Source organism: Perognathus longimembris, chromosome 2, assembly GCF_023159225.1.
Source record: "Perognathus longimembris pacificus isolate PPM17 chromosome 2, ASM2315922v1, whole genome shotgun sequence".
Lineage (NCBI taxonomy): Eukaryota > Metazoa > Chordata > Mammalia > Rodentia > Heteromyidae > Perognathus > Perognathus longimembris.
The window spans coordinates 59,942,235-59,957,943 of record NC_063162.1 but is presented as its reverse complement, the minus strand read 5'-3'; the positions used below and the strand labels follow the sequence as shown (position 1 = coordinate 59,957,943).

Below are 15,709 nucleotides of genomic sequence, written 5' to 3'. Positions count from 1 at the left end.
ACAAAAGAGAACACTCCAGTGGCAGGGCTGGAAGATATGGGTCAAAAGCCATCTCACCTTGGCCGAGCCAATGGTCTGTCCATCCAGATAGGTGGAGACAGTGCAATTCCTTTTCATTTCCTTGGTGACCACCACAGCCAGGTGATGCCACTGACCACAAGCCAGGTGCTGGCCACATCTGACCTGGAGCTGGCGTCCTGCAGAGGGCTCACCCTCGTCCTCAGGTTCCATGATATCTGGAAGACAAAGCAAAGGCTGGAGTGCCTGGGTGGGTGGCAGGACCTATGGCACCATGATCTAACCCTTTACTCCTTTGTGTGGGGGGTGGAGGATGGGGGTCGGGGGTGGGGGTGGATGTATGTCCTGGAGCTTGAACTCAGGATCTGGGCACTGTCCTTTAGCTTTTTTGCTGAAGCTAGCACTCTACCATTTGAACCACAATTCACTGGTTTTGGGGGTGTTTGAGTGGAGATAAGAGTTTCACAGACTTTTCTGCCTGGATTGGCTTCAAATCATGATCTCAGATCTCAGTCTCTTGAGTAGCTTGGATTACAGGGATGAGCCACCAGCTCTCAGCCTAGGCCTTGACTCTTAAATAATAACAACTGATAGCTGTAGCACTGGCCGACCTCAGACCTGTGCCAAATGCTAGTTTAAGTCAATATGAGCACAAATTAATTCAGTGTTCTCAACAACCCTGTGAGTAGAAACTTAGGTAACTCATCGACATCATACAACTAAAATTTGAACCCAGAAGCCAGGCTCTTAGCCATAAGCTAATCCACATCAGGTGGCTCCTGATGACCATGTGCAGGCCATGTCCTAAGAAGGAGAAGGCTAGTCAGCCTTGCTGGGGGCCAACAGTGCCCCCCATTCTCTGGGACTTCCATAAGCTTTACTAGGATGGCAGCTCTCAGGACACACAGGAAGGAAAGATGGTTACCACTGGAACCACAATGGGCTTGGCTCTCTAAGGCAGGTGAGCATGGAGAACAAGGGCAGAGCCCAGAGCAGCCTAAGTGAGCCTCACTAAGGAAAGATCAGGCTCCTGGATGCCCAGGGTTATCAGCCTGCTGTAAGAGCACCTGCTAGCCATGTGAACCATGGGGTGTTTATAGACATGTCTAAGCCCACTTGAGCTCCAGCCCAGTCATGATTCTTCCTGCACAAACCTTGCTCAAGAAGTCATCCAGGCTGTGTCCCATTAGGTAAAGTTCCCAGTCCTATCTATGATCATTCATAGTGGCTAAGCTATGTCTCTTGAAAGCCACTGAGTATGCAAGAACTGTAAAGCCACCCAGAGCTCAGACCACCATGGCTCATAATAAACATGTATGTTGGTAAGAGACAGGAGCCGGTGGCTCACATCTGCAATCCTAGCTACTCAGGAAGCTGAAAACTAAGAATTATTGCTTGACGCCAGATGGCAGAAAAGTCCATGAAACTCTGATCTCCAATTAACTGCCCCAAAATGCCAGAAGTGGAGCTCTGGCTCAAGTGGTAGAGCACAAGCTGAGCCTTGACCAAAACAAAATTAGGGACAGTACCCAGGCCCTAGATCTAAGCCTCAGGACTAGCTTGGATGGATGGATGGATGGGTGAGTGGGTAGGTAGACACACACACATACACACACACACACACACACACACACACACACACACACACACACGGCTTCCAAGCATGCCTGTGCCATGTGCTTGTAATTCAGCCTTATCCCCCTTACATGTGGGTGAGACCAGCTTCAACTCTCAATGCCTTACCCAGAGGCTGAAACTCCCTTTCTTCTGTAGACACAATTAAAGAGAGGTCATCCGGACAAAGGCTGATAGAAAAGCAGACAAAGGGCTGCTCAGTCCTGGCCAGGTGCCGCACCAGGGTCAGAAAGCGCAGTGGGTGGCCCTCAGTGACAGTGGCCTGCTGGCTAATCAGGAACCAGCAGGAAAAGGTCAGGCCTCCTGGTGGAGGGAATGATCTGGAAGCACCTGGGAAGAACACAAGCACAGCTTATCTCACAGCTCTGACTCAGCTCTGCTGTGCACCTTATGCCAGGTTTTCATAGCACAGTGCTATGCAAAGTGTGCCCACACTCTAGTGTGACTCCCCCCCGACTCCCCACCAGAAGCCAAGGCCTGGTCTATTCTTTTCTTTTCTTGGGGTGTGTGTGTATGTGCGTGTGTGTGTGTGCGTGCGTGCGTGCGTGCGTGTGTGTGTGTGTGTGTGTGTGTCCTAGGGCTTGAACTCAGGGCCTGGGTGCTGTCCTGAGCTTTTTTGCTCTAGGCTAGTACTCTACCACTTGAGACACAGCACCACTTACAACTTTCCTTTGGTATGTATTTGGAGATAAGAGTCTCATGGAGTTTTCTGTTAGGGATGACTTTGAACCATGATCCTCAGATCTCAGCCTCCTGAGTGGCTAGGATTACAGCACTGAGCCACTGGCACCCAACTTCTGGTCCATTCTTTTTTTTTTTTTTTTTTTGGCCAGTCCTGGGCCTTGGACTCAGGGCCTGAGCACTGTCCCTGGCTTCTTCCCGCTCAAGGCTAGCACTCTGCCACTTGAGCCACAGCGCCGCTTCTGGCCGTTTTCTGTATATGTGGTGCTGGGGAATCGAACCTAGGGCCTCGTGTATCCGAGGCAGGTCTGGTCCATTCTTGATGACTACCTTCACAGAACTCACGGTTCTCTCTAATTCAATTATACCAGGCACCAATGCAAAGAATCAGGCGCAAGCTGACTGACAGAGTCGCCTCTCAGGCCACAAATGCTAAGTGAGCCCTGGGGACACAGCAAGCAGGGTACTTCCTCTGAGGTGTGACAAAGGCACACGGTAGCTCATGTACAGGTTCTCAGGTCCCAGAGGAGACTCATGCTTTCTGAAGACACCAAGTAGAAATCTGCAGCCAAGGATTACCTGAGGACTTATTCCTGGGGCGGATGAGGAATAAAGCCACCTGTGGAGCTCCCTACCTGTCCCGATTCCTCCAGAGACAGAGTACTCCGTGCTGGTCCCCATGACTGTAGACAAGGTTGGGATAAACAGACAGCTGGAAACAAGAAACATCTGGGTCATGGACTGCAAGCCAACCTCTTGCATCACCATGGTGAGTCTGAGCCCTGCCCTCTGTCCTAATGCAAGGGTTGCACCCCTCTTAGACCATCGGGGCCCAAAGACAAAAAGCAACTGGTGATGGTAGGGTGCCCCAAAGGTAATAATCTATATTAGAGGCTAGACAGGGTGACAGGGCTTTCTAGAAGATGCCACAATAGGAAAAGAGAGGCCCTGGTCCTCCATGGCTGAGGGACACTGTCTCCCTGAGAAAGTCAATGGCTACAGGACTATCTACTACTTAGACACTTTTGTCTTCCTGAGTGATTTTATAGTCAATATTTTATTCATCAGAGGCACTGGAAAAACTAACAAGTCATTTTCCAAACATATAGAAGTCAGTCGTACCCATAACCTTCCACAGACATGTCAAATTCCACAAATGATGGAGGCAGGGTGGCCCTCTGAGGCTGTAGGCTGCGCGGGGAGGTCATGGAGATGAGGCTCATGGCCTTCTGAAGGGCTGAGGTGGAGTCCGGGGAGGCCCCCAGGGACTGGAGGTCCACTCGAGGGTGTAGGCTGGCATCTGCAGGGTCCACAGCTATGCCTGGATCTTCTGCCTGTGACCCTGAGGCAACAAACAAGAGAAGATGTGTCCTCCCTCAGCTCATCTCCACACCGTGTTTGGGGCGGCATTCCTGAGGGACCTGCCACAGCCCCCAAGGAGCTTTCTGTAGGTCATCAGGAACTCCCAAAACACCAAAACAGAGCCCTATCGGAGCACTCTCCATGAGCTTTTTTACTCAAAGCTAGTGATCTACCACTTGAGTCACAGCTCTACTTGTGGCTTTTGGATGATTAATTGGTGATAAATCTCACAGACTTTCCTGCCCACACTGGCTGTGATTCGTGGTCCTCAGATCTCAGTCTCCTGAAAAGCTAGGATTACAGGTGTGAGACACCAGTACCTGCCTGCTCCATTTTTAAAAATCTGTCTTTCCCCCTCTTATGAATAACTTTTCACCAGGAATGAGAATTCTTTGGCATTTTGTTAACTCGCTGCTTTTCTTCCCTCTCCTCACCTGAGCAATCACGCTCATCTCGGTGCCCACGAGGAGAACTGAGGATTTCCGTTGCAGCAGGCAGAGGTGGCTGAATTCCAAGGCCAAGAAATTGTCTGAATATCACAACACACAAGAGAACCAAGTGAAGATATTCAGCCAGCAAAAGGTTTTCAGAACACACCTCTAGATGTCCAGCGTGCCTGATTCTGTCTTCGTTAGCCTTGAAATGCTGTTTCCAAAAGCCATGCCACCCAGCCCAGAGAGCTGGCGAGGCTGGAAGTCTCAACCTACTCCTTGTGTTGGATGTTCTTTTTAAGTTTTTGTTGTTTTGCTTGTTTATTGCTAGTCCCAGGATTTGAACTCAGAGCCTCGTGTTCTTACTCTATTACACACGGCTAGTGCTCTTCTACTTGAGCCATGCCTCCACTCTGGCTTTTTGCTGGTTAATTGGAGTTTCACAGCTCTGAGCCACACTTCCAGTCTAACTTTTTGTAGGTTAATTGGAGATATTGTCTCAAAGATTTCCACCCTAGGCTAGCTTTGAACCACCATCCTCCAGGTCTCAGCCTCCTGAATAGCTAGGATTACAGGTGTGAGCCCCTAGCACCAGGCTTGTTTGAAATTTCTAAAGGTATTACAAGGCTAACTAGCACTGTAAGGACGGTGACCTAGCCTGGCAGGGCTGCGAGAAGTTAAAAAAGGCTCGCCTAGCCTCTTGTCCCATGCTTGCTGGCTGGTAGGGTTGTCGACCCACTTGTCTACAAGTGCCACTGTGTAAGCAGGGGGTGAAGAGTATGTTGGGTCAAAGCCAGCCTCCCTATCATGCTCCAAGGCAAGAAAGAGACATTCAAGGCTCATGCCTACCTCCTACATGCAGTCTTTCCCTCCTTTGCCTTCTTTTCTACCTCCTGTGCACAGAAAGCCCCATGCGGCATGACTCCTGCCTCCATCCCCGACCACATGTGTGTCTCTCTGTGGTCTGACCTCTGGATCTGATCAGGATTTCTAGGTCCCACTCCTGCCAGTAGAACCCCGATGCCCAGTTCCCTGACTCCTTGGAAGTGACCTGCTCAGGCCTCAAGGCCCAGCCCAGCTTCAGAGCCACGGGAGGGCTCTGTGTGCCTTGTGTGCACTGACACCCTTCCTGGCACAGATCCAAGGTCAATCCTGGGTTTTGAACGATGGAGGGGCTGGACAGGTGAGCAGGGACACCTGCCCCTGAAGACTCAGTTGTCCTGATATGCCCAAGTCTCACAAACTTTGAGGTGCTTTTGCTTTTGTATTTTTTGTGCCAGTCCTGGAGCTTGGGTGCTGTCCCTGTGCTTCTTTTGCTTACGGCTATAGTTCTATCACTTGAAGCACAGCTTTACTTCTAGCTATTCACTGGTTCATTGAAGAGAAGAGTCTCAGGGACTTTCCTGCCCTGGCTAGCTTTGAACTGTGATCCACAGATCTCAGCCACCAGAGTGGCTAGGATTACAGGCATGAGCCACCAGCACCCAGCTGGCTCTGGCCAGCTTAGGCCACACTGTTGGTACCTTAGCATGTCTGGTTCGATGGCTTGGGAAGCAAGCTTTTCAAAGATCCTGATGAAGAGAGAGTGCAGGGGGCTGCTGCTGGTGCTCAGGGCATTGCGGCAGGAGCTCATGAGTGCCTGAAGCATCCCCGCCTCACACATGACCTGGCGGTTCTTCTCGGATTTCACCAGGGATTGGAGGTAGGTGGCCATGGAGCACTGCATCTCCTGGGAGAGCTAGGAAGTGACCAAAGTAAGCAATGAGGCCTTGATGGAAAAACAGCCTGTGGGTGAGCTTGGCAGGATTCTAAGTCTGAGATTGGTGATGGAACAAATAGATGGTGCCCACAACAACCATGTTCTTGTCTGTGTCGGGTGCTGTCCTGTGCTGTCCTCACCTGTCACAGCAGGCCTGGGGAGGCCAGACCAGGGAAGGATCTGAGCTGCTACAGTAAGTTGCTGGCCAGGGCAGAGACTGGGAAAGAAGGGACATGGGAAGATTAGGCATGTGGTGTTAGACCCATGTGATGTTGGAAATGTTTCTGAATTAATCACTAGCATTGAAAAGTCTGAAGATTCCACATATTTGTGCTCCTGCTTAAAGATGGGAAGACTTCATTGTACAGACTTGAATCTTTGAGTCAAAAGAGTCATTGGCAACCAGGCATAAGTGGTTCATGCCTATAATCCTAGGTGCTTAGGAGGCTGAGATCTAAGGATTCAGGTTCAAAGCCAGCCAGGGCAGGAAAGTCCATGAGATTCTTCTGAGCAGGAAGTGGAGCTGAGGCTCAAGTAGTAAAGTGCCAGCTTTGAGCAAAAATGCTCAGGGACAGCACTCAGGCACTGAGTTTAAGCCTAGGACCAGTGCTAGAAAATACATAAATAAATAAATAAATAAATAAATAAATAAATCTATTGGAATGAGCCACATTCTGATTAAGATTCATTATCCAAAGCAAGAGGGATGCCAGTTAGACCTGAATGGGATTTTTCATGTTATGGAGGATAGTATTGGTGCCACACCCAGACCTTTTTTGTTGTTGTTGTTTTTTGCTGGTCCTGGGGCCTGAGCACTGTCCCTGAGCTTTTTTGTTCAAAACTAGTGCTCTACCACTTAAGCCACAGCTCCACTTCCAGCATTTTGGGTGATGAGTTGGAGATAAGGGTCTAACAGATTTTCCTGCCCAGACTGACTTTGGACTGCAACCCTTAAGCCTCAGGCTCCCGAGTAGTTAGGATTACAGGCATGAGCCACTGGCACCCAGCGCAGGCCTCTTTTTCCAGGTGGGCAGTGTGCCTATCATGGCAGCCCCTGCCCTGAAGAGCTGCGCTCTACCAGGCCAAAGCTGCTTCTGCTCAGGGAACATGTGACTCCTGCTTACACCAAAATGTGTATACCTACATGCATGCAGGTGGCCATGTACACATATGCACACATGTAACATGCCTGTGTGTGTCCATGCACATGAATATGTACCCATACATAACATGCCTGACCGACCACACACACACACACACACACACACACACACACACACACACACACACACACACCAGCTTCTGACTTATAAAAACTGGCTCTCTCCAGACTTTATGATGCAACTCATGCTTTCTAGCCCAGGGTCATGATTCAAGATAAAACTGAACAACAGTTCACCCCAGATCTCCCTGCCCCTGAGCCACCCTGATCCCTCACTCCCCATCCCTTGATAATCCAGGCTTCACTTCCTGGGAACCTGAACAGTAGCACTAGTACCCATTTCATTTAAGTTACTTCCCTAGTGTGTGCTTTAAAGAAAAGAGATCTAGGCTGAGATCTGAGGAACCCAGTTCAAAGCCAACCCAGGGCAGACATATCTGAAAGACCCTTATCTCCAGTTAACCAGCAAAAAGCCAGAAAAAAAGTATTGCTCAAGTGGTAGAACATTAGCTTTGATTGAAAAAGCCAAGGAGGAGCTTGAGGCCCTCAGTTCATGCTCTGGTACTGGCACAGGAAGGAAGGGAGGGAGAGAGGGAGGAGATGCTATGGAGTTTACACGTGGCCTATATATTTCCTTCACATACTTTAAATCATCTCTAGATTACTTATAATACTTAATACAGTGCAAATGTAATAGATGTTACATTGTGTTGGGAATAATGATAAGAAGAAAAGCTGATGTGTCCAATATAGTCACAATTACTTTTTGCTATTTTCAGTCCATGGCTGGCTGAGTTCTCTGACAGTGAGCTGTGGATCCAGAGGCCAGCAGGAATTCCTGTCTCACAAGTCCTAAATGTGGTCTCATCATCTCAGAGTCCTGCCACCCACATCCCCTGTGCAAACCTCACTGGAGCCTTTCCTCCTCTTGATCCTTGAGCAAGAATTAAGTGGGCCTGCAACATCAGCTTATGGATATTCAAAAACATGGCACATGTGCACACACGTGCACACACACAAAGAATTTTACTCATCCATCAGGAAGACTGTTATGGATATTATGGATGGACCTGGAAAATTTATGTTAAGTGAAATAACTTGAGCTCAGAAAGATAAAAAGTACATGCCTCTCTAATATGGGGGCGTTTAGGACTAAACTATAAACATATATTAAGACATACACAGAGTCGTATGCATATATGCACAAACTAAAGTATAGTATGCACAGGGGAGGGTTGCAATGGTATTATGATTTAACAAAATGAACACCAGGAAGCTAGAACATGTGCTATCGAGGCGGGCAGGTGTGCTCAAGGGGGAGGGAACAGATTAATGGAGAGGGCAAGTCATACTATTCAATGTACAGGTGAGAAAATGGAACCAGGTAAGTTGGGGGGTTGGGAAAGAAATGGGGAGAATGAGGAAGGGGTGGGTCAAGATGCATTCCACCCATGAACTGAAACTCCTTTGCACAACTTAAAGTAATTTTTTTTGTTGGTCATCGGACTTGAACTCAGGGCCTAGGAGCTGTCCCTGAGCTCTTTTGCTCCAGGTTAGTACTCTATCACTTTGAGACACAGCACCACTCTGGTTTCTGGTGTTTAATTGGAGACAAGAGTTTCACAGACTTTCCTACAGGGGCTGGCTTTGAACCCCAACCCTCAGATTTCAGCCTCCTGGATCACTGTGATTACAGGCATGAGCCATCAGTGCCACCTCAAAGCTAATTTTCTGTTTTAATGAACAAGACATGGTCTATTGTGATACCTCCTGCACTGCTTTTTTTGCCTAGAATTGTTTTGGCTATTCTAGGTCTTTTGCTGTTCCATATGAATTTATGGATTGCTTTCTCTATTTCAGTGAAGAATGTGACTGGGATTTTGATAGGGATTGCATTGAATTTGTATAACAATTTGGGCAATATGGCCATTTTCACTATATTGATTCTGCCTACCCATGAGCATGGGAGGTCTTTCCATCTCCTTGTGTCTTCTTTGATTTCCCTTATTAGATTTTTATAGTTCTCATTAAATAGGTCTGTCACGTCCTTGGTTAAGTTGATCCCTAGGTACTTTATTTTTTTTTTTTTTTTGGCTACTGCAACTGGAATTGTTTCCATAATTTCCTTTTCTGTTTTTCCATTGCTGGTATACAGAAAAGCTGCTGACTTTTGTGGATTGATTTTGTATCCTGCTACTTTGCCAAAATGGTTTATTAGGTGTAGGAGTTTGGGGACTGAGTTTTTTGGGTCCTTCAGATATAAGATCGTGTCGTCTGCAAATAGGGATAACTTGATTTCTTCCTTGCCGATGTGGATCCCTTTACTACAGGGCCATCATAACAAAAACAGCCTGGTATTGGTATAAAAACACATCGGAAGACCAATGGATTAGAATTGAGGATCCAGAAATTAAACCGCACTCTTGGAGCTGGGAATATGGCCTAGTGGTAAAGTGCTTGCCTCATATACATGAAACCCTGGGTTCGATTCCGCAGCACCACATATATAGAAAAAGCCGGAAGTGGCCCTGTGGCTCAAGTGGTAGAGTGCTAGCCTTGAGCAAAAAGAAGCCAGGGACAGTACTCAGGCCCTGAGTTCAAGCTCCAGGACTGGAAAAAAAAACACACAAAAACCGCACTCTTACAGTCAGCTGATATTCGACAAAGGAGCTAAAGACATACAATGGAATAAACATAGCCTCTTCAACTACTGGTGCTGGGAGAACTGGGCAGCCATATGCAGAAAACTCAAAGGAGACCCAAGCCTATCACCATGCACCAAGATCAACTCAAAATGGATCAAGGACCTCAATATCAGACCTGAATCCTTGAAACTACTGAAGGAGAGTAGGAAAGACGCTAGAACTTATAGGCACAGGAAGGAACTTCCTGAATATAGTCCCAGGGGCACAACAAATAGGGGAGAGACTCGACAAATGGGACTACTACAAATTAAAAAGTTTCTGCACAGCTAAGGACATAGCCACCAAAACAGAAAGACAGCCAACCATATGGGAAAGGATCTTTACCAGCACAGCAACAGACAAAGGCCTAATATCTGTCATCTTCAGAGAACTCAAAAAACTAAGCCCCTCCAAGCCCAATAAACCAATTAGGAAATGGGCAAAGGAGCTAAAGAGAGACTTCACAAGAGAAGAAATAAAAATGGCAAAGAAACATATGAGGAAATGTTCAACATCCTGGCAGTAAAGGAAATGCAAATAAAAACAACCCTGAGGTACCACCTCACCCCAGTTAGAATGGCCTATACTCTGAACTCAGGAAACAACAAATGCTGGAGGGGGTGCGGGGAAAGAGGAACCCTTCTCCATTGTTGGTGGGAGTGCAAATTAGTACAACCACTTTGGAGAACAGTATGGAGGTTTCTCAAAAAGCTCAATATAGACCTACCCTATGACCCAGCCATACCACTCCTAGGCATCTAGCCTTAACAGCAGGTCCCAAGATAACAAAAAGACATTTGCACTTCCATGTTTATCGTGGCACAATTCACAATAGCCAAAATATGGAAACAACCCAGATGCCCCTCCACAGATGAATGGATCCAAAAAATATGGTACCTATACACAATGGAATACTACATAGCAATTAGGAATGGTGAAATATTGTTATTCACAGGGAAATGGTCAGAACTTGAACAAATAATGTTGAGCGAGACAAGCCTAGAACACAGAAAACAAAGGGCCATGATCTTCCTGATATATGACTGTTAAGAAAAGGTGACGGAGAGACAGTAGAGACCAGGTCTGTGAAACCAAAACCTGCTTGTCAAATGGTATTTCCCACAGGATTAGGGCAGTGTCCCAACAGTATGTAACTAAAACCAAACAACTACTCAACATATAAAGGTCAAAAATTGACCTCTCAGTGGATCACAATAGCTCAAAAGCTATGTATGTACGTTCATATAAGACTATTGTCAACATACTGTCTATTGTAGACATTACATTTAAAGACCTAGGCGAATTTTCTTGGGCTTGGCCACGTGGCTACTGTATATGTTCTTGATAAATTGTATATTGTATATATGTCTACCTGACCTAGGGAAGGGAAAGAAAAACAGGGTATAAGATATCACAAGAAATGTACACACTGCCCTACTATGTAACTGTACCCTTTTTGCACAACACCTTGTCAAAAAATTTGTGTTCAATTAATAAATAAATTAAATAAATAAATAAATAAATAAATAAGACATGGTCTACACTCCCAGGGATGCCTGGGCTAATGGTGGGATGGGTGAGTAGACAAACACTGTGGATTTGCTTTAGAATTCAGTGTCTGGGAGGGGAAGGGGTTTCCCACGATCCCAAACACATTTTATGGAACATCAGAGGGATAACAGAAGCCAGGCCTGACATTGACTTTGGGAGCCAGATTCGCCCCTGTGAGGGGTATATCCTAGCTATTTAGGATGTGCCACACCTAAACATTTTTACACAGATAGATGATACAATCACTATGACGGTGTCTAGAAGACAGTGCTATGCTCAGTTATCCCTATTCTATAGACAAGTACACTGAAGCATGGGCCATATCATAAGGCTGGGGCCTGGAATCTCCAGAACTATAGGCAAAGCAAGCCTATATCCCTCATGCAGTAGCCAGCCTCAGTTATTGCATCCTAGTAATGGAAAACAGACTAATAAAAAGAATCACACTCATCTTGAGAATTGCCCATCTCTCTCCTCTCCACAGGCAGTCACTTGAGAGGCACTGTGGCAAGAACCAGGCAAGAGTACATTTCTACCACAGAAACCAACAAGCCTAGCTTTTTCTAACAGGCTTCTGACAAAATTCCATGGCTTAGATGTCCCGAAGAAGTGTTAAAGGAAAGAAATCTATCTTTTCTGTTCAGCCTTTCTAGATTTTTTTAAAACATAGAACCCAGCTCGCAGCCTCTGGAATGTTGTTAGTATTTTATCAGCAAAGTTGTCAGTCTATATAGCACTAACCATTGACATGGAGGACAGACCTCCTCACATGGAGGAAATCCCTGTATTAGCCCATTTTTCTGTTACCGTGATGAAATAACTAAGGCTGGGTATTGCATAAAGAAAATCATTTTGTTCAGTTTCTAGTTCTGGAGGATTAGGAATGACACCAGCACTGACTTGACTCTGGAAAAGAAGGCAGGGCCTGCTTGTGTGGCTGTCATCATGGTGAAAGATGTGCCAAAGGGAGAGATCTCAGGGTGGAAGCCAGAGGGCCAGGGGGAGCCAGGATTGCTCATTTGTCATAACCCTCTCTGAAGGACCTTGTGTACCATGAGAACTAGATTAATTTCTGCTAAGGGCAGCACCCTCAGTGGCCTCATGGCCTCCTACCTCACCACCTCCATACTGGCAACCAAGCTTCCAGCACACAAACCCCTGGGGTTCAAAGCCATGTAGTCCCCTTCCCTTTAAACAGGAGCTCTGCACAGCTAGTCTGAGCTGGCTGGTGCACACATATAGTCCAACAGTGAAAAGTGCTCAAGCTAATTTTCCTTGAGCAGCTTCTCAAAAACATTTGAGGAATTCTTTCATGTAGAAATACATCAACTTCTTGATTCACTTTGCCAGATCTTTGTTTAGATGCCATGTCCATGGCTTTCTGCACCCTCCTACCTTAAGCATCCCATCTGCCAGAACTGGGATTCTTTCATTTGGTAACTACCACCTTTTTAATTTGGGGTGAGACTTTGGGAGACAGTCTGGATGAAGCAAGATGCAAAAATAACATCTCGATGTATTATTAATAAGAATTAAAAAGAAATGTCTACAATCCCCCATTTTTAATGAGTACATCACTTAGTACACTGGAGGACTTGGGTGTGTGTGTGTGTGTGTGTGTGTGTGTGTGTGTGTGTGTGTGTGTGTGTGTGTCTGTGTGTGTGTTTGTCTTTGTTTTTGTTTTTCCCACCAGAGCAGAAATACTTACCATATAAATATACGAAAAGGAACAAAGAAGAAAGAAAAAGTTTTCAAAAGGAAAAATGCTGATCTTGTCTAACAATGTCACAAGTTTACTCCAAAATTGCTCAATACCCCATAATGGAGGAGGGAAAATTGATCATTCTCATTACCACTGCAGCTCTGTCAATACCAATATTGCCTTGTTTTGACTAAAATGTGCTGCTTTTTTCAATGTTGGTTCCAGTAAAATAGGGTTTTAGTGAAAATATGAGCACTAGCAGGAAACCAGTCTGGTTTCTCCCCCACTACAAATGGATTGATTTCCCTAACGCATATTATCTCCAATGCAGGAGAGGGGACGGTGGTTCAATTAGGGCCCCACAGTAAGAGCGTGGGGTCACCAGGCTGCCTGGCAGGCTAGACCCACAAATGTTCACAGAGCTCTTGTGGGGCAGACCGAAGAAATGTTCAGTTTTGTCGACTTAATAGTCAAGACTCCATGTCCATTCTGCCTTTGATCTCTCTCTCTCTCCCCAAACTTTCTCTCTAATGACATTAATATGGTCCCAGAGTCCAATAAGAACTGGTCCTAGGAGGCAGTGCTATGACTTAGATGTGTTTTGTCTCCTTGGGTTCCTGTGTTGAAAGCATGGTGATGGGAGATGTGGTGTGACCTTTAAGAAGCACACCCTTGTGGGGGTTTTTAGGTGACTGGGGTGAAACCTACACAAGGGATCAACAGCTCTTGTGGCATCTCAGTCTCACCATGAGATTTTTCCTGTCATACTTTTTTGTTTTTGTTATTTTATTTTTTGTTATAGTAAAGGTGATATACAGAGGAGTTACAGTTACATAAGTCTGATAAAGAGTATATTTCTTCTTGAACAATAGCACCACTTCCCTTGCTCTCTCCTTGTTTTCCCTCATGTCCTGTCCCCACCCACAAGTTGTATAATTCATTTTCAACAGAGTGTTTAGTAATTTGTTCACCCCCGTCTCAAAATTTCTGTGCCTCCCTTGCCCGCCCAAAGATAGATAAATGAGCAAACAAGACAAAAGGAAATGAAAACCAAAACAGCAAAAATAAAAAAGGGAAAAATCTTCTGCTTCCGGCTCCTGGAGTTCATTTCAATAAATGTTATTTCATAGGGCCTGATGCACATAGCTGTCGCACCTATGTGATCCTCTCCTAAGAATATTCTCCTTTGGTCTCGCTGTGTGAATGCCTGGAAGCCTGTTTAATTTATTATGTCCCTGTGTATTGTTTTTTCTTTTACCATACAATGTGTTTATTTATCAATTTAAAGACACATTCTAGTTACCACAAATGTGGGAAACCATGCAATCGATGTTTCTATTTCCTTACGAATGGTACAACACCATTCTTGTGATACTTCCTCCCACCATGATGCTATTTGCTATGTCGACCTCATCAGAGCTGATCCAATTCTTTAGAATGGAGAAATAGGGGCTGGGAATATGGCCTAGTGGAAAGAGCGCTTGCCTCATATACATGAAGCCCTGGGTTCGATTCCCCAGCACCACATATGTAGAAAACTGCCAGAAGTGGCGCCGTGGCTCAAGTGGCAGAGTGCTAGTGTGAGCAAAAAGCCAGGGACATTGCTCAGGCCCTGAGTTCAAGCCCCAGGACTGGCAAAAAAAAAAAAAGGAGAAATAGCTCTTTTCCCTATCAAATAGTCGCTCTGAGGTATTTCACTATAGGAAATAGGCTAGTACCAAATAGGGTGAGGGTCTCCACAGAGGCCAGAAACATCAGACTGCAGAGGGGTTCTGAGCACCAACTGCACTGCCCAACTCACAGACTGCCTGCTCCAGCATGACTAAAATAGTCTTTCATTCAATGATTTGGGAAGAGACGAGATAGGTTGTATGTGACCTTAGCCCTTTTCATTATCAAAGACAAAAAACTAGAATCAGGGGTCCACGGAATCACAAAAGTATGGTACCTAACAAGTCGCGGTGGGTTTTAGCATCACTTACTTAGAAGTGGTTCTCTGAGATAGAGGCATGTTTCATTTTTGCCACAGCCTGGTGCATTCATTTGTGCTGCCACAAGGCTCCTGCAGGGTTGGGAGTTTGTGACCTTACTGTAGGTATAGAGAGAAGCCAGCTCCCACTGAATCAATCAGTAGAATCCTATGTGGTATGTCTGATACCTATGCAGCCCTGCACATTGCATGTGTAGGGGCAGGAGCCACCAGGCTGCACCCTCCACTTCTTTATATGCATGTAATGTATTTACATGCACGTAATGGCTGTGCATCCCAGCAGCAGAAGCGTAGCCTTCGTATTTACAAAACACTTCCCTCTCCCCAACTTCCTTCTTTTGTCTGCTCTGTACTGTGCTTCTGCTGGCTTTGATCCATTGGGTTGTAAGCTATCACTCAAATCGGTAGAGATCTCTGCCCTCCCTCTACCATCTGAGAGTCATTCGCCTCCAACCTCATTCAGGCTGTGTGATCTGAGCTTTGTCCAGCAGAGCAAAGTCCCCAAGTCTTGAATTCATAAGTAGATAGTATTATATAGCTTAATATGAAATTTCTACTAATTCATCAATAGTATGTGAACTGCCACTAGAGCTCAAATGTATTACCTTCCATTTAACATTTCAAAAAAAATGTCTGTGCCAGTCCTGAGGCTTGAAATCAGGGCCTGAACTTTTTTTTGCTCAAGGCTAGTGCTCTACCACTTGAGCCACAGCTGAACTTCTGGCTTTTTTGGT

General features: G+C 45.9%; 1 protein-coding gene across 2 annotated transcripts in view; it reads right to left on the bottom strand.

Moving 5' to 3' along the window:
• Wdfy4 (WDFY family member 4) overlaps positions 1-15,709 on the bottom strand; it is a 268,449-nt gene that overhangs the window by 194,143 nt on the left and 58,597 nt on the right. For both annotated transcript variants that reach the window (XR_007209958.1, XM_048339220.1), the window contains exons 14-19: positions 5,651-5,865; positions 4,131-4,225; positions 3,457-3,676; positions 2,970-3,046; positions 1,762-1,983; positions 58-236 (exon numbers count right to left, since the gene is read on the bottom strand). Coding sequence is in view for 1 of the 2 variants with exons in the window: in XM_048339220.1 (XP_048195177.1) it covers positions 58-236; positions 1,762-1,983; positions 2,970-3,046; positions 3,457-3,676; positions 4,131-4,225; positions 5,651-5,865 (1,008 nt within the window). In the remaining variant the exon portion in view is untranslated. The remainder of the gene's footprint in view (positions 1-57; positions 237-1,761; positions 1,984-2,969; positions 3,047-3,456; positions 3,677-4,130; positions 4,226-5,650; positions 5,866-15,709) is intronic.